At 43.9% G+C, this 17,473-nt stretch overlaps 2 protein-coding genes and 1 long non-coding RNA gene across 7 annotated transcripts in view; 1 reads left to right on the top strand and 2 right to left on the bottom strand.

Annotated features, from left to right (window-relative positions):
• Positions 1-9,303, bottom strand: part of NOSTRIN (nitric oxide synthase trafficking) — a 30,676-nt gene extending 21,373 nt beyond the window's left edge. For 2 of the 3 annotated variants that reach the window (XM_083410204.1, XM_083410203.1), the window contains exons 1-2: positions 9,207-9,302; positions 4,631-4,716 (exon numbers count right to left, since the gene is read on the bottom strand). In XM_083410204.1, coding sequence (XP_083266330.1) covers positions 4,631-4,716; positions 9,207-9,233 — 113 coding nt within the window. In that variant the 5' untranslated portion in view covers positions 9,234-9,302. Of the gene's footprint in view, positions 1-4,630; positions 4,717-9,206 lie in introns of all 3 variants that reach the window. The other variant, XM_083410202.1, reaches the window with a different exon arrangement.
• LOC310664961 lies at positions 2-14,226 on the top strand. Of its 2 annotated transcripts, XR_014505128.1 has the most exons (4): positions 2-1,208; positions 8,838-9,098; positions 9,300-9,443; positions 14,152-14,226. It is a non-coding gene; the product is annotated as an uncharacterized lncRNA (long non-coding RNA). The 2 variants fall into 2 exon arrangements; XR_014505129.1 differs by lacking the exon at positions 2-1,208 and having other exon boundaries at positions 7,761-9,098.
• CERS6 (ceramide synthase 6) overlaps positions 10,540-17,473 on the bottom strand; it is an 88,380-nt gene continuing 81,446 nt past the window's right edge. For both annotated transcript variants that reach the window (XM_083412177.1, XM_083412176.1), the window contains one exon: positions 10,540-16,913. In XM_083412177.1, the coding sequence (XP_083268303.1) occupies positions 16,752-16,913 (162 nt within the window). In that variant the 3' untranslated portion in view covers positions 10,540-16,751. The remainder of the gene's footprint in view (positions 16,914-17,473) is intronic.

Below are 17,473 nucleotides of genomic sequence, written 5' to 3' on the forward strand. Positions count from 1 at the left end.
AGGAAACCAGAGGTCATGATGCAAGCAGCTCCTTGTATCTCGACAGCAATGATCTGTCATTTTGGAAGTATATTCTTACTCTTCCATGCTGACCCACAATTCACGCCACCCAGCAGTGCCATAACCACTCCTAAGTGCTCTGCTAATGCACCATCATGAATCAGTTATGTCCTGTTTGCCTTCAACATTCATGTAATTTACCCAAGAAAATTGTTTAGCAATACTCAGCCACTCTTGCTGGCTTTTATTAGAATTTGATTTATCAATCGATGCTCTTCAAATGAGGGGTGTGGCAGGGCATGGATAGCAGAGAAACCGGAGGACAAGGCCTGACATGTAATGAAAAACAATGAGCTCAAATGACAAGCTTTCCAATTCTCTGCTGCAGAAATGGCGCATTAAGGTGAAATGTGTGCGCAAGTGGATCTGTTTTCTGCACTGGTTCATACATGTACTGTACCTAAATCGACTTCTTGCACATCATTTAATAGCATGCAATTAAATGTTCAAACTGGCTTCACTTAAGTGCATTGTCTTTTGAGGTGAAATGAACATTGTATTTGTGCACTGCCTAATCTGCAATGGCTCATTCACACATACACCATGCAAGCAATAACACTGGTCACCAACACAGTGCCTGTGGGCACCAGTGAGCCCACCAGTACCTTGTGCGATGCCCTCAAAAAGGTCTCAGTAAATCTCCCTTCAAAAATCCACAATACACATGAGACTGTTTGCTCTTCCTGCTCCGCTCCTGCTTGCCCCAAGTCTCCTTAAACATGCCCACATTTGACTGAAGGTAATAATTTTATTACTTCCATCCCTTCTGTTCTGAAGGAAGTGGCGCAAATAGCTTTTCTCTGGGAGTGTGGCGATGACTGATGTAGGTGCTTCCTTGGCTCCCATTGACCGAGGGATGGCATGCTCACACCATTTTGTGGTCCTATTTTCCAGCTCTTTCGATGCGGCAGCCATTTTGTGTTTAAGCCACATCCCCACTGCAGCCATTTTGTGGCTGGCACCCAAGCCACTTTCTCAAAATTCCGAAAAGGTTGGAGACCCCAGCATTAATCAAAGGGGCACTAAATAAATATTCAGGGAGGCAACCATCGCTTGGTAGACCGCACACGTCATAGGCAGAAGTTTCCATTCTTTTCATTGCCATGCAAAAGAATCAGAACAGCTGATGATGCTTATATGTTCACAAGGTAAATTTATCACCAACCCACGTGACTTAATGTAGTTAATTTCATGACAAATGTCATATTTTATTATCCAAGTAGCATGGAAGTAATGATGATATCCCAAGCTTGTAAAAAAGGAAGAGAATTGAGGGGTTTTTGTGTGTGCCTGAATTTCACTTGTCCTACTGCATAAGTGGTAAAGCATTTCATCATATTTAGAAAAGAATTACTTTCAAAAAGGTGTCTCCTAGAAAGGGGAGCCTTGAGGTTTAAGATGCAAGGCAAATCTTCTATGGAATGGCAATTTCTCTTTGGAATGCACAGCTAATGAAATCCTTGCTCTCTACTCAGAATATCTGACAGTAAAATGAATTAGGTTTTCAGGATGAAGTAACAAGTTAGAGCTAAAAGCCTTCCTCCCAGCCTTCCCCCTTGGGTGAAATGTGTCTTAGTAAATCTTCCGAAACTCTGTTTGTGACTTTACAAAATCAATAGCAATTGCAGGAACAATATGACTGCTAAATCGGGGCACGATCCAGCAAAAAAAGGCAACCTGGTGAATCAAGTTGGTCACCTTAGTAGAGGCAAGGTCACCAGTCATACGCACAGGAAGTGGCTTTTGGCAATCCAATTAATGAAATCCAAAATTAATGCAATATTGTGGCCCTTGGGAGAGGAGCCTGTTGTTCAAATCTAGGCCTAATCGGGCCTAGATTAGGTGAATACCACCACCTGTCTCCACGAAAGAGAATCCTTTATCTCTGACCTGCATGACCTATCTATATCAGGTGCAGGAAATAGGGATGACACCTCCATGATCCAATCAATGCTGGAATTTCCTTTGAGGCTTTTGTTTACGAGAGTGCAAAAACTCCAGGCTTCAAAGCAACAATATATCTGGCTTCAGGATCTGGTTACTCAGTTCCACTATGAAATCATTTGCTGGATCACTTGTGTGGGTTCTGGCTCCCCAGATCCACCCTGTTGAGCATCACTTCATTGAAAAACACTTTGATGCACATCACTCTACTGATTTGCTTAGTTAGCCAGAGCTCAGGGGTTTGCCTCCCCTACTTTCCCCTTTCTGTCTCTGGACCCTGGCCTGCTGAAGGTCCCCCCTCTTGCTTACAGGTGGCTCCACTGCAATAGAGGTTAGTTTCACACTGGTTGGCCTGTCAGAACCAGTGCAAAAGTCTACTCTGGCTGGATCTAGACACATCAAAAAAGCGCTGCAGTTAAATGCGTTGCAAACTTTGTATGGAACTCCACAGTGCGATCCGGTGTCACAGTGTTAGAATGCATGTAAAGCAAATGCATTTTTTCTTTGCCAGTGTAGCTGAGTCCTCTGATTAGGTTTACATAACCAAACGTGTGTCAGAACTGCAGGCAGACGCATAGATCACAAACTGAACATTTCAATGAATGGGAAACTCCAGAAAGGCATCAGAGGAAGCCGCTGTTGTTCAAGCCAAGTAGGGCTATGGAAGTTCAAGCCAAGTGTGATCCTGTTAGAGGAATCTCTAGTGGTTCCCGCCAAATATCCTCTCTGCTGCAGTTGCTGTGCAGGTGAATTTCTCCAGATTAACCAATGTGCATAACGGACTGGGTAAGCGCAAGCCTAATGAATCCCCGGAACTTCTTCCTTATAAAATGCAAATAGATAGCCCTGTTTAAGGATGACCTGGTCAAAGGGCAGTGACAGTACGGTAACCTCCAGCAAACTCCTTTTCACAGTAACTGGGTGAAGCCTACATTTATGTTTTCCTGTGAAACAGCCTTTCCCTTTCTGCATAAGGAACATCCCAATCACCCAGCCATGAGTTCTAACTGCACAGAGACCTTGGGGGGACATTCTGCCACAAGGAGTTGGGAAATGTGTGTTGATATGTGTGCAATGGCCCAGTACCTGAGTTAATTAACACTTAATGCCCTGTCCACCCAGCCCTGTCCTTAATGAGATTACCCTCTACGTTAAGAGCTAAAGTCCATATGAGGGACTCTTTCCTATAACTGGGCACCTCTCAGTCTGCACTGCATTTAAGTTATTTGGGATCATCCAGTAGACTATTCCACACCACTCTTTTTCAAGGGTGCTGCTCCAACACTTCGGATGTCAGCAGGAGTAAAGTATCTCCATTCCCACTTCCTCCTCTTGCCTCTTCCCCCTTCCCAGCCATGCTTGTTGCTTTTATTTTGGGTTAGTCAGGACTCTTGTGGGAGGCAAAAGCCAGTGTTGCTCCAGAAGCACAGGTCTTATATATATATATATATATATATATATATATATATATATATGCAGGTTTTGGTGTCCTCGGGTGTCTTCCCGTGTAAAAGTTGGGGTGTCTAGGCGACGTTTCGACGAGGTCTCACTCGTCATCTTCAGGCTGGTGCTTTCGGCTTCTTGTTACTGTAACAAGAAGCCGAAAGCACCAGCCTGAAGATGACGAGTGAGACCTCGTCGAAACGTCGCCTAGACACCCCAACTTTTACACGGGAAGACACCCGAGGACACCAAAACCTGCATTCCTGTACCCGTGAAAATCTACGAAAGCAAATATATATATATATATATATAATCACCATATTTGCTGCATTCAAGGGAATCCAGGGTAGAATTGGACTTTGCACAATCTATGAAGGCTTGCCTGCTTTAGGTCAAAGCAAAAAGTTCACACCTAACATTAAACAATGGTTTCGTGTCATGGGGATGAGCTGCAGCGAGCCTTGGGCTTGCAAACTCCTCACTCCCCACTTCTCACTGGTGTAGCTTGCAAGGGGATCAGCAGCTTCTACTTCTGTTTTAGATTAACCACAGTTTAGGATTTGGACAGCATGCTGAACTCCTGTTAACAGTGGTTTGTTGAAACGTACCATGGCTTCACGTTGGCTTGTTTAAACAAACTATAATTATGGTTACCACAATTTACCTGGTTCAGATGACGTAGCAACCTGTGCTTAACCAAAAAGGGGGAAAGCTTTCAAATTCCTCTGTGTGGCTGTCCTGAAGGAGGAGGCACATAAACCCAAGGTTCCCCTACACTACTTGTCTCAACCTTGAAAAAACCATGGTTTAGGGTTACATCCCACTGAGCTCATCATCAGGCCAAAGGAAGAAAATCCATGTACTGTATATGCTACCTTGAAGCTGGTCCTTGCTATTAGACCTTTTCTCCACTCCCCTTCTTTACATTCCAGCAGCCACCCTAGTAATTACTGGATGAGCAAGTTATATTTCAAGTGGCATCAGACCAAGCCTTATAGAAACTGTTCAAACATGCAGGGAGGAAACGATAAGCAGCCTTGCATTATAGAAGTCTGTTCCAGAGAACAGTAACTCTCTCCCTGCTCCCTCCGCCAGCACACACATAGCATTTGGAGAAAATAATTTGCTATCTGAGCAAACAAGGGGGATTGAAGTCTACCAGGTTGAGGGGACACATACATACCTCTGCTGAAGAATAGACATGAGTTGCTTGCAGAAATTATCTCCATTTTTGGAAAATCTTTTCAGATCTTGATATGCCCTGTCATACTGAAAACACAAGATACAGACTTGTTTACAGGCTTTAAGGTTTGGGCAACATTTCAGGTCTGCACTCGTTCTGCCTGCCACACAGGAAAAGAATAGAGTAGGAAGCGGGTGTGCAGCTTGTGTGGGAAGAGAATGAGTATTTGCAGTAGCAAGGGTTTTCTTTTCCTTTTCCATCACTGAATGGGGCGTGCAAAGTGATTGCATACTTTTAAGCCAGAAAACCAGCTGTTGATAATGTACAAGGTCCTTAGGTACTCCTGTATTATTACTATTACTGTTATCATTACTTAAACAACAGGTAGAAGTTCCCGGTGGGTGGATTGCAACGTCTCCCTGAAATCTAGCCAAAATCTCCACCCAACAGAAATGATATCCACACACAGGGAGGAGACCTTTACAAAATCAACAGAGTTTCTGTAGCACCCACACATCTACACACCCTCTCTGGCATTGAGAGATCTCACAGGGCTTAAATAAAATGGTTCTCAGGGTTCGTTTTGTTTCCCATTCCCAATTCCATCACCCCATGCAAACATTGTGCCAGATCAAAGCCCATATGGAAGTGTTTCCATTATAACGCATTCACAGGTATGAAAAAGAAATAATGGAGATAACCTGTGCTACTCTCCTTTCACATTAAAGGCTCCCCCTCCTGCCAATTTGGGGAAAGGCCAGTGTATGGAGGGTGGATGGGGCTGTGGATCAGTCTTAGCTTTGCATCCAGAAGATTCCAGGGTCGGTCCCTGGCATTTCCAGGTAGGGCTAGAAGAAAGGACTCCTGCTGGAAGCCTTGAAAGCTCCTGTGTTGTCAATCTTGAGTTAGAAGGACCCATGGCCCAGTAGAAAGCAGCTTCCTATTTGGTGTGCTAGGTTTCCTCACTTGCACAAAGCATTCCTGGGAACGCCAGCTTGCTCATTCAGATCTCTCTGTGAGCCAATGTCCAGTTTGTGATTAGGCAAGTCACTATTTTGAAGAAGCTCCTCTGCAATGCGATGCTCCCCTTTCTCTTGGCAAGCCGGAAGTGGAAGGTCACTCTCCCAGTGCTGCTATGCATTGCCTCCTTTAATATACTTTCACCGAACATTTTAAAAAAGGAGGCTATCCACAAAAATGTGGCTGAAGATGCTCTCTGCCTCAGATGCAAGTGTTTTGCAAAGGGTGGAGAAGACACAGGGAGGAAGGGATCGGGATTTTGCAAGAAAAGGCTCTTTTTTTGTTCGAGGGAAGCACCACACCTCCTGACATAGTCCTTTGTGAAAAGCATGCTCTGTGACAATTCAGCACAGACCCATTCATTATACCAGTAGAGTTCAACATTCGCAACCGTTACTGCATATAGCCTGCTGTTTTATTATTATATTAATAGAACACTGGTTTCATTCAACATAGTGCTAAGGTGAACATTCCAGCAGTGTGAGGATTTTTCCTTGCATGACAGAACCAATTCCTTCCTGCAGTCCTGGCATTCCCGCTAAATGTGTTCTGGGTTCCCCCTTGACAAGCTTCCTCAGCAGATTTGGGGATGGCAAAGGGCATGCGCATGGTGAGAAGAGACGTGGGAAGAACATACCTTCCAATGAAGGTCCAATGAAAATAGGGACGTCAATAATAATAATAATAATAATAATAATAATAATAAAAAAAAAAAAACCCTGCCCATCTTACTGGGTTGCCACAGCCATTCTAGGCAGCTTCCAACATATAAAAAAACCAAAAAAACCATAATAAAACAATTAAGAACTTCCTTCTACAGAGCTGCCTTCAGATGTCTTCTAAAGGTTGTATAGTTACTTATCTCCTTGGCTCAGGGTTCGCAAAACTGCATATCTCCTCCCACCCCCACCCCCAATGAAAATAGGGGCGTCCTAAGGAAAAGCAGGACATTCTGGGATCAAATCAGAAACTGAGACAGCTTCTGTAAATCTGGGACTGCCCCTGGAAAATAGGGACACTTAGAGGGTCCCGGAGAATCGCCTTGGGCTCATCTTACATGCAGAAACTCATGAAGACAGTTTTCTGAGAACGGGTGACCAATACGCTCAACAACCATGCCATGCCATAATGAAATGTTTAAATATTTCTTTGATTGTCCTTGAATCTTCCTGCCACACTTGCCATCCTCTCCTGCCATGCCAGTGTGGTGCACCACACCCTTTGAGGACCAGTGTGCCAGCGCATAGTTTGTTGACCACCACCCTATATTAATTTTAGTATAGCTATGAGAAATACTGCATCATGCCTTTCCTCCCAAAGTGACCAAAGACAGAGCTAACGCCTACTATGAAATATTATTATTGTTTTCATTAGTTACGATTGTCATGCTGGTAATAGCCTACAACGAGGGATGTTTACCCTGCAATTGATTACTAGGCATTATGGTAACATTTCTCTTTTCTAGAGATTTTTTAAATATGTCGAATCCAAAGAAGCAGATTTTGCAGCAGAAACTTCTGCTGGCTGGCTCCCAGTTCTCCTGCTGTGCAAGATGCAGCTTGCTAGGAGCAGCAGCCATATTAATATTTTATATCGGATGTTAAATCTTTGCAAGGCATCGGCACTCCCTGACGAAGCTGAGCTGTGCAAAACAACAAAACAGCAGCACTTGGAGCAATTTCCCCCACGCACACACACATAATGGATGCACAGCAAGCCTGGAACTGCAAGCGGTCCTGCCATCTCTTAACAGAGGCAAAGGAAACAAAATGCTTGCTCGAATCCTTGGTAGATTGTGAAGGATCAACATGCGCAAGGCATCCAGTGGCCACGTGAACATTATCCCCAGGGTGGTGTGTAGTTAGCTGGTTTGTTTTTGAACGCAGCTGTACGGAAGTGCGGCTCTTGGAGGCGGGACTGGCTGCAGTGGGGTATTGTGCTCCTCTCCAGTGGTGTAGAATGGGGGGCACCGGGGCAGTTGCCCCAGGTGCAAAAAGGGTGCCAAATTTCAACACCCAGTGCTGCCTCAATACAGCTTCCATTCCTGGGCTCCAGACAACGGATCAACTCTTCTCCTCTTAGCTCTGCAGCTGAGATCTCCCAGGTGATGTGGATGCCGTTGGGCAGTTGAATGTGCATGCATACTCCGTCTGTTTCCCTCCTTCCCACCCACCCCCTCAGCATGGCCCCGGGCTCAGGCAACCCACACTATGCCACTGCTCCTCTCTCTAATTGCATGCTGTGTTCCTGATCAAAACCATCCTCCCTGCACAAGTTTTCCTCCCCTCAATCTTCTGTTTAGTCAGAAGCAGATCCCATTGCGTTCCAGTGGGGCTCACTCCCAAGAAAGTGTGTTTACGATTGCAGCCCTGAACTTGCAGTTATATATCTTGTCTATATCCCTGTGTCTCCCTAGACAGTTCAGAGGAGACAATTTCAATTGACTTTATTTATGTCTTTATTTTTGATCACTCACGTTGATGGAGCATAGGGCCTCTGATTCTCAGGGTTGTGGGTTCGAGCCCCATGTTAGGCAAAAAGACTCCTGCATTGCAGAGGGGTTGGACTGGATGGCCCTTGGGGTCCCTTCCAACTCAACAATTCTATTCTTCTTCTTTCTCAGCTTCTGACATCCATCTTTGGATACATACCTCTTCTAAGTTCTCCCCAGTTTTCTGCTGCATATTTATCCACCTTTCCCTTCAAACTGGCTTTTCCTCTAAGAAACGTCCCCGTTTTATCCTCACATCAGCCCTGCAAAGTAATGACTGGCTCAAGGTAACCCAGCAAGATTCACAACCAAAGGTTGATTTAAACTTGCTCCAGGGAAGTGTGTGTTACTTCGCCCGCTTCTCTGTTCCAATCTACGTTACAGCTTCCGAACCAAACTCAAGGAAACCATTCAAATGATCAGGCATCACATATATGGCTTAAGCCTAACATTTGAGTAGAGATAATCAGCAACAGGAGGCCTTGGGGCCAAATCTGGTCCTTTGAAAACGACAAGCTGCCTAGCTTTGCAAGAGGTGTGCTGGGGTGGGGGAGTTGTGGCTCTGGCAACATCACATGCCCACAATCCTCTCCCAGGGCAGGGTGGGAACGCAACAACCAATATATAAAACTGCCCTGCTGCAAAATAGCAGAAACAGCAACTTAACCCCATCCAGCAGCTCTCTCTGCCTTCCAGTTTCTGACCAGGATACGAGACTCCTGCCACCTTCGAAACTCAGTTAGGTCAGTCCAGCATCCTTGGCTACTCTTCAAGCTTTGCTAGGCCTCTGTCCAGAAAGCCAGTGCCACATCCGCGAGGCTGGGAAGAGGAATCTTGAAGAAGCAATTGGGGTGTATGCGTGTCGCATTGCCAGCAAAGCACTTTGGAAGATCAATGTCACAGCTCAAGGGCAGGCAGAAAAATCAGTCCCTCTCTCCGATGTAGACCACCAGCCAGGTATTCTTCAGTGGCTGTGAATGATTTCATTGTGGCCCCCAAGCCCCACATATACTAAGCTGAGAGAGAGAAGGGGGTGGGCTATGAATGAAATAAGAGGTTACTCACTGTGCAGCCTTCCAGTGGGTTCTTCATTCTGAACTGCCAGATTCTGTTCTCGTATTTCTGCCTCTGCCCTAACTTGTCCGCTTGGAATTCTAGGAGGCTGGAAGTTCCATGGCAATCAAGCCGGTGTGTCAGCCAAGCAGCTAATTAAGGGACTAACCCTGCAGCTGATTTCATCCCAGCTACTTCCTGGTAATGCAAACAAGATCCAGAGCCCCTCAAACAATCGCGTACAGCAAGGTGACCAACAACTGTTATGGACCCTTGCCTTGTTTTTCTGTTAATGCATTTACAAAATGTTTTGAAATTCTTTATGAATTAATTAATAATAAACCAGGCTTAACTTTTAGCAAATGTTTTGCTACTTGGGTTTGACTGGTCATTGTTAGGGTTGTCATGCATCTGGAATTTCCAAGTGAAACTAGCAGCTGGGAGGAAGTTTGGGGAAATGGTGATTTTGAGATTGATTCCTAAGAAAAGCCCAACAACTTTGTGTTCCATTTCCTAAAAAAAGCTTGACAAATTTTGTGTCCTGAATTTTACTTATAGAAATATGGCAACCCTATAACTGCACGAATGGGACACAGTTGACCTAGGGCCAGCTGCCTATCTGTACACCTGTTGTGTGGATCAAAGGGAATGAGGGGGTTTTTTTTGGGTGGGGACTCTCTAAGTGTGTTAAGAGAAGGGTGCTATCAACTTTTTTGTGTGTGTGTGCTTTTTCTCTTGTTTCTTGAACATTAGGTCAAAGTCTCTCCCTCCAGCTCCAAAGCTTCTCACCCTGCCAAAACAAAAGATCAGTTTCGCCTTTCTGCAGAATGGGTGCAAGAATCACACAAGTTCCAGCCACGGATGGATTTAAGGGGAAGAGTGTCTGCAACAGTGCCTGCTCTCATAGGAGAAACCTAGATTGCCACAGAGGGAGAATCAGGGCCAAGACATTTTTGCTGCCCGAGACAAAAAGCGAGAAAATAGCTTTTCTGCCACTGCCGCCGCCTCCACCACCACGACCTGAAGCGACAGGAGGCAGCCTGGGGACGCCCTGGTGCACTGAAGGCAGTGGGGGAGAAAAAAGGAGGCCAGAGAGGAGTGGGAAGTGGCGGCGGCAGCAGCCCTGTTCTTACCAGGTGACAACCATGAGTGACAAGCGAAAGAGGACCTGCTGTTCCATGTTCAGTTCCTGGCGTCTCCAGGGTCTCAGGAAGCAGGGGATGTGAAAAGCTTTGGCCTTAGATGCCGGAGAGCAACTTCCCGTCGGAGTAGACAATGGGGAGATGTAAACACACAAGTAGCATAAGGCTATGCACACACACTGCAAAGAAGGCAAGTAAAGAGGCCTAATACTTTAGTGTTTATTATGAAAGTGTTTTCAAATCAAAATTCACAATATTGATTGGATCCAAATATTCCAGGAAGAATTTTAATTTTTAATATTTAAAAGGAGGGGGAAAAAAAGAAACCCAGAAGCAAAACCCAAGGCTAAAACACAGTGCTGTATTTCTGACAGTGAAATATACCAGTAAGTTATAGTTCAAAGAGTTCCTCAAACTGTTGGATTGTCTTGAAAACACAGGTGGAAAATTGCACCATTTTGTCCTGACCTGACCTGCTGAAAGTAACCACCATGCAGAGCACACAAATGTGGCTACTGTTTTCAGTATTTAGAAATTTGCAGGGAGATAGAAAAACACCCTCTTGTGTATCAAACCAGCGTGTACCGTTCTTCTTTGAGATGATTCTCATTACCAGTGGTCCTAGTCAACCTACACATCACTAAAGCCCTAGGCTAAAATTAAGGCCAAAATAAATACTATCAAAATACACGTACCGCCTCCTGCCCTCCATTAAAGTAAGTGGAGGCTATTTCCTAAGAGTATAACTTTATACAAGCAGATCAGTTGCTTCAGTTTCTCTGTCATTACAACTGGAACTTCCTTGTAAGGAAAAATGTGCTAAGTAACTTTTCAATAAATAAACAAATAAATACCAAGACAACTATTTTTAAAAGGAGAAGCTAAAAAATACGGGCAGTTTTTAGCAACGTCCCAGTAGAATCCAAACAAACCAAATCACACTCAAGTCATGCCTAAGTGCAATCAGAGGATTTTTGAAGTTTTGATTTGTGATTTCAAGGCAACTCCATTTATTAAACACTGTGGGTTTTGAGTATTTTGGTCATTCTCACAGTGGCCTACAGAACTGTTGTAATTTTATTATTTGACAAGAGGATTCAGTAATGAATACTGGAGGAAATATAACACCAGGAAGCCTTTAAACAAAAATAAGAATAAAACAATTGGGAGGAGGGAGCAAATAAAGAAATCCCATCTTCTTCTCATTTGTGAGAATCACAGAAAGCCAAAATTAATAGTGTATGAGTTTGGGGAGATGAGAAATATGGACTTCAATAGCCCTATATTCAGAACCCTCTACCATACACTGCAAAAGGGAATGGCAGAAGAAGAACGTCGACCTGAACCACCAGAATACCGTGTAACCTATGCCTTCATATGTACAATGTAAAGACATTCAAAACAAGCTGGCATTGGGTTACACAACTATCTGCCCATAGTTTATTGCAAAATACAGCACGCTCACACCTATGCACGCACGCACGCAGGCACACACAATAATTTTATTTGTTTGTTGCAACACGCTCCGTTCCAGTAGCAGAATGACTTGAAAGGAAAGGTGCATTAATTGATAAAAGAACCACCATGATCACTCCATGGCTTGATATTGTCACTTTTTTGATTATGTGTGAAGATTGGCAATTACCCTCCTTTCCCTACAGTCCCAAAGCTAGGCTTTCAGGGTTTATATGCTCATTAGTTCCTTGCAAGTTACAACATGCCAGCTGTTAAGGAAGAAACCAGCTTCACTGAATGACAGCAGGAAAGGGGGAGAATGTGCCGTGCAAATGCTTCCTAAGGGAAGCTAAGATTTCTTTGCACACCGTTTCCTCTCGTTTAGCAACCCTTCTGCAATATCTCCCCCATAAACAAACTCTGGGTTGGTTCACAGAGGGTACTGGCACGTAGACCATGGAAGTGGCAGGGTACAGGGGGTTTTTCTGTTAATGCATTTACAAGCTTGGGACTCATGTTCCTTTCTCTCCCTTGTATACAGCAGGGATAGTTGGCATGTTGCCCTACAGATGTTGCTGCATTCCCTGTTCCCTTCAGCCCAGCATGGCCAGTCATCAGGGATGATGGGAAATGTAGTCCTGAAGCATCTCAGAGATACCACTCTTGGCAATTCTTGGTATAGGAGCTAGGGTTTAGACATGCCGGCATCTATGCAAACCCCACTGAAGTGTGCAGCCCCCCCAAAAAGGATGCACAGATAATGCGCACAGGCCCAAGATCACATTCAAGGTTCTGCACGCAGAGGGAGGGAAAGCATGAGTGAATCCCAGGCTGAACCCGCATCCTGCCAGATTTTGGGCCTACATGCTGGGTCTTCTGTGAACCAGGCCTCGGATATAAACATACACAAAGGGGTGGGTGGGTGGGTGGGAGAATGGAAAGTAACTGCACAAGAAATGAAGTCATGTGTTGAACAAATTCAAAAATGGCAACGAGCATACGTGTATATTTCTTTTTGGCATTTTAAAAATCTGGCACTCTACAGTCGGGATGGAGAGTGCAAATTAAACCCCACACTTCCATCCTCAAGTGGATATATATGTTGAAGATACCTGGTCTTCAGACTCATTTGTCCCACTTAAAAAATATACATAAAAACACACTTTTTTGTTTTTGTTTTTTTAAAAAGTGTGTTCCATGCCAATACTTAACTGAGGAAATGCACACAACAATAGATCTTACTCCACTACCCCAAGAGCTGGCTAATAAAAAAGTTCAGTCTAGCTAATGGCTACTAACTTCCACACACCATTTTTTCTTCATTTTTGTCGCTACGCTACACATTTCGGTCACTGCATCTTTTACTCTACTGCTAAAAGAGACCAAACCAAAGAGCTTTTTTCCCCCCTAACAAGAGCTTGTTTACACAAGACAATTTTGATAATACTAATCCAGGAAACTGAATACCGGTTTGTTTCTAGAAGGGCTTCCTGCGATTGATTACATGTTTTCTTTCTTCCTGGATCCAGTGGCACTTGGCATACACCATAGTGAGAGGCTAACATTGAACTTACAGGCCTACAAAGCGTATTCTCCCTAATTTCAATCCATTTAAGTGAATGGGGAAGCCCTCTTTGCATCGACAGCATCAAAGCGTCTATATCCTTGGTGTTTAAGATTGAGCCGTAATGAAGCCATTTTGTAACCCAGCTAACTTCACAGCGTGCTTTGTAACAGTTTCCTGGATGCCTGAGGCAAGGTTTAGGAGCTTTCCTCCCCTTAACCTGATTACCGTGCATTTCACCGCAACAGTGTGAGCTTATAGAAGCTAATGATGGCAGCTGTTGGTTCTACATTCCCTCCAAAAGCAATGCTTCCACATTCTGGGAAAACCAGACATCTGTCCAAAACTCCTGCCTAAGCAACGCCATAGAGCATTTTGAAAGTCCCAGACTCCCAATATGTGTTTGTTGTAAAACTAACCAAAAAACTGAATATAAACTATTTTGCCTTACTATGACAGTGCTTCACATCCAGTGCCCATGCAGATTCTCTTTATTCAAGTTCTATGCTGCATAGAGGACTCAAAACTGAGATGCACCAGATTATTAGTTATGAGAAACTTAAGAGTTCAATGACTCTTAAATGACAGCATGGAAAGATTGATTCTAGTGGCAACTAATATCCAATATCCATAGCGGTTCTGATATTGTTTTATATCCCTCCACTCTAATATACTTCCTGTTCTTCAGCTCTCGAGTTACTTTTACTACATTCACTTTATGGGCACTCTTAATTTGTGTTTTGCATGTTGGCACATGTTGCATAACCTTTTTTTTTTTTTTTTTTGTATTTTGCAGAGAAACTGATTTTTCCACTGGGCCCTGATGGGCTGAAGTGACACTGTTGAAATATCAACACACGCAATATGAATGAACATAACACAGATATGGAATCTAACTTGTTGCGTCGAGATTCACGAGACCAATCCAGCACACCTCAACCCACTAGGGAACAGCTATCAACCCAAAACATGTTCTGTTGGGTTGGCTTAAAAAATGGCCGCATGAATTGTGATGAAAAATAACCTTTCCTCTGCAAAGAACAACCACCTTTCCGTTCTCTCGTGTATAGAATAAAGCCAGAGTATAATAAATACTGTATGGCTTGAGCAAATGTTAAGGGTGATTTGGTTGCAGGAGATGTGCAAAAAGGATTTATGGCTCAAAATAATTTCTGATGGGAGACAGGGCTCTTATGATTCCAAGCAATTGCTTATTGCTTCTTTCCATCTTTCCCTGCATGTAGTTCTTTGGCATACATGTTACCTCTGTGCCCAACACCAACAGAAAACAAAAATGGCACACAGAAAAGAGAAGTTGTCTTCTTTGCCGAAACTGGCTTTACTAAGCACAGAAATAATGTGAAAGAAAGGTCGCTTTATCTAAGGATCTTATGGAAAACAAGGAAACCTCTACTGCAGAGAGATGAAGAGTGGGGGGAAGGATCTAACTCTTGTTATTCCTACTGATTTCCTTTAAGAACATATCAATAGCTACAGGTAAATCTTTAGCAGGAAATCAACAGGCTTACAATCACTGCCAGCTGTATTTCTCTAGTAATTAAGAAGAGCCTTGGATGCTTGTTGCTGATTCACACTGGGGTACATCTAGCCATCAGTTTTCCATGTTCCTGGGTTGCGCTCAATGGCGCCAATAGTTGCAAGTGTTGTGGGCTAAGAAAGAGAGAAAAGACTGCTATGAGACTCGTACAACCATCAAAGTTCCCTTGGGGACTCTTCTGTGGTGTGGCACAGGACCAGTATTAAGTAAACTGTCCTCTCACAAGAAAGTTGAGGAAGTGGGAAGAACCAGGGCACACTCTTCTTTTAAAATCAGAGCCACCTGGCCACACAATCTACCAAGAACACAACCTCATACCAAGCAGGGTTACTTACAAGGGTTGATGGACTGTGTCCTCGTTGAATCCCAAATGAACTGCCTAATATTTATTTTAAGTGTGGGCAAAAGCTTTCTAGCAGGCACTTAAAAGAAACCTCAGGCAGTAGAACAGGGATGGAAAACCTCTAGATGTTGTTGGACTCCATCGGCCCCAGCCAGAGCTGGCAAAGGTCAGGGATGATGTCCAACAATAATCATAGAGCAACAGGTTCCCCATCTGAGCAATAAGGCCTAATTTTCACAAGAAGTATGCGAGGAAGTAGAACTGTGTCTGGACTGTACCACTGCAGTGCAAAAGGGGGTGGCACACGTGATTTAATGCAACGTGATATAAAACAATTCCCTGGCTGACAGGTGAACGGCTTTAAGCTTGAACATCCTCAACCTATCCCATGACTTCTAGTTTCTATGCACATGGAATATATTTGTATGGCAAAAGTATTCAGTCAACTTAGTCCCCAATTGCTGTATGCAGTGGTACAGTCCAGACACAGGCTGCCACGCACCATGCAGATATCTTCCCAATGTCCTGTATCTACTTTACTCCCAGTAAGCAATTCTTTTCTGCCTCTATTCTTCTTGATGCTGGTTCTAAATATGATCCAACTTTTGTATACATGACTATGCGCTCAAGTAAGCATCTTTCTTCTGAAACTAAACAAAAGGCATCTCCAGAAATTTTTAAAAATCAAACTGGAGGTTAAAACTGCAAGGCAGGACTTATCTGTAAGACTTGCGTTGTTCTTACCTGATGTAAACATAGTTTGGGCATTTGCACAAAAAGAGAGCTCTGATCTAATTTGCCACCAATCTTGTAAAAGACAGCTAAAATCCCATCTTACAATAACTACGGTTTCATATGGACTGGCTCCATTACAGGCGGTTTAGAGATACTAATGCACCATTTTAAAACTCCTCTCTAGGGTGAGGGGAGTGACCACTGTGTTTGTAGTGGGAGTTTCTAAAGTCAGCATCCTTCGGCACAAAAACAGCAAATTAAAACAAAAACAACCTAGAACTAAAGAGGAACTTTTATAAAGTTTTGTTGTAACGCTAGATACCAGGCTAGAGAAATGAAGCGCGGAAACGTACCTTAAAACTTGGCAGTCCCTGGCCCTGATGTGAAGTCTGAAAGAGAATCTTGCTCCCTTTCATCCACAAGTCACCCCCAAATAAGATCTAAAATAAATAATCATCAAAGCCTACAGAAGAAAGTACTGCTCCCATCTGGTCATGTGTATATATCTATATACATACAGCATGCCTACATAAAGAATATGGTGTGGCGCTGTCATTCACAAACAGGAAACACAGCAGCACGCTATCAGAAGCTTTAAATACTCCATGTGCTTTGTTTTCTCTGATGTTGAGAAACAAAAAGAACAAGGGAAGGAAGAAAAGACAAAATGAAACGAAAAACAAAATCCAGCATTCACAACCGATTGACTTCCAGTAGCAAACAGTTCGTCTTGTTCGTGTATCCGTGTTTAATCCAGGGATTAGTGTTCCTCTGCGGAGTTGCCCCCAGTGAGATACCCGTTTGTTCCGTTTGTTCCGCTCGTCCCATTGGTGGTGGCTGAGCTGTGGGAGGTCTTTGAATGAGGAGCTGTGGTGGGCTCTTCGTCTGAACTAGACTCAATGTCACTTCGGTCATCCTTCGCCTGCAAAAACAAAACAAAAAAAACGGGTATGAAAAAGGGGGAGGGAGGTAACGTATTGGAGGTTATTTCATAACGGAAATTAAATCAACCCTCCCCTTGTTCACCCCCCCCCCCAAATCCGAAGTTAAACATAACCTATCAAGCTTCTATCCAGCCTTTACTCTTAAAGCTTTCCATCTGTTTGCTTTCGAGTGTTGCACACAATAGTATGGTGGGGAACAACTGCTCCTGCCCTGTCTCATATAAAGTGAGGTTTTGTTGTTTTAACATTGAAGGAGGGCCACATGGGTGAGGGAACCTAAATCACCTCCCCCCGCCCCCATCTTATCTCCCTGTACGCTATCAGTTCAAGCCTTTCTTCTTCCAGCCCAGCTCACTTCTGGTCTTGGAAGCAGGATGTGAGGAGGTAGAGAAAGGAAGTGGAGGTGCAGGGAGGTGGATTTGATATCCCGCCTTTCACTCCCCTTCAGGAGTCTCAAAGCGGCTAACAATCTCCTTTCCCTTCCTCCCCCACAACAAACACTCTGTGAGGTGAGTGAGGCTGGGAGACTTCAAAGAAG

Source organism: Podarcis tiliguerta (genome assembly GCF_965153285.1).
Source record: "Podarcis tiliguerta genome assembly, chromosome: 1".
NCBI classification, from domain to species: Eukaryota; Metazoa; Chordata; class Lepidosauria; order Squamata; family Lacertidae; genus Podarcis; species Podarcis tiliguerta.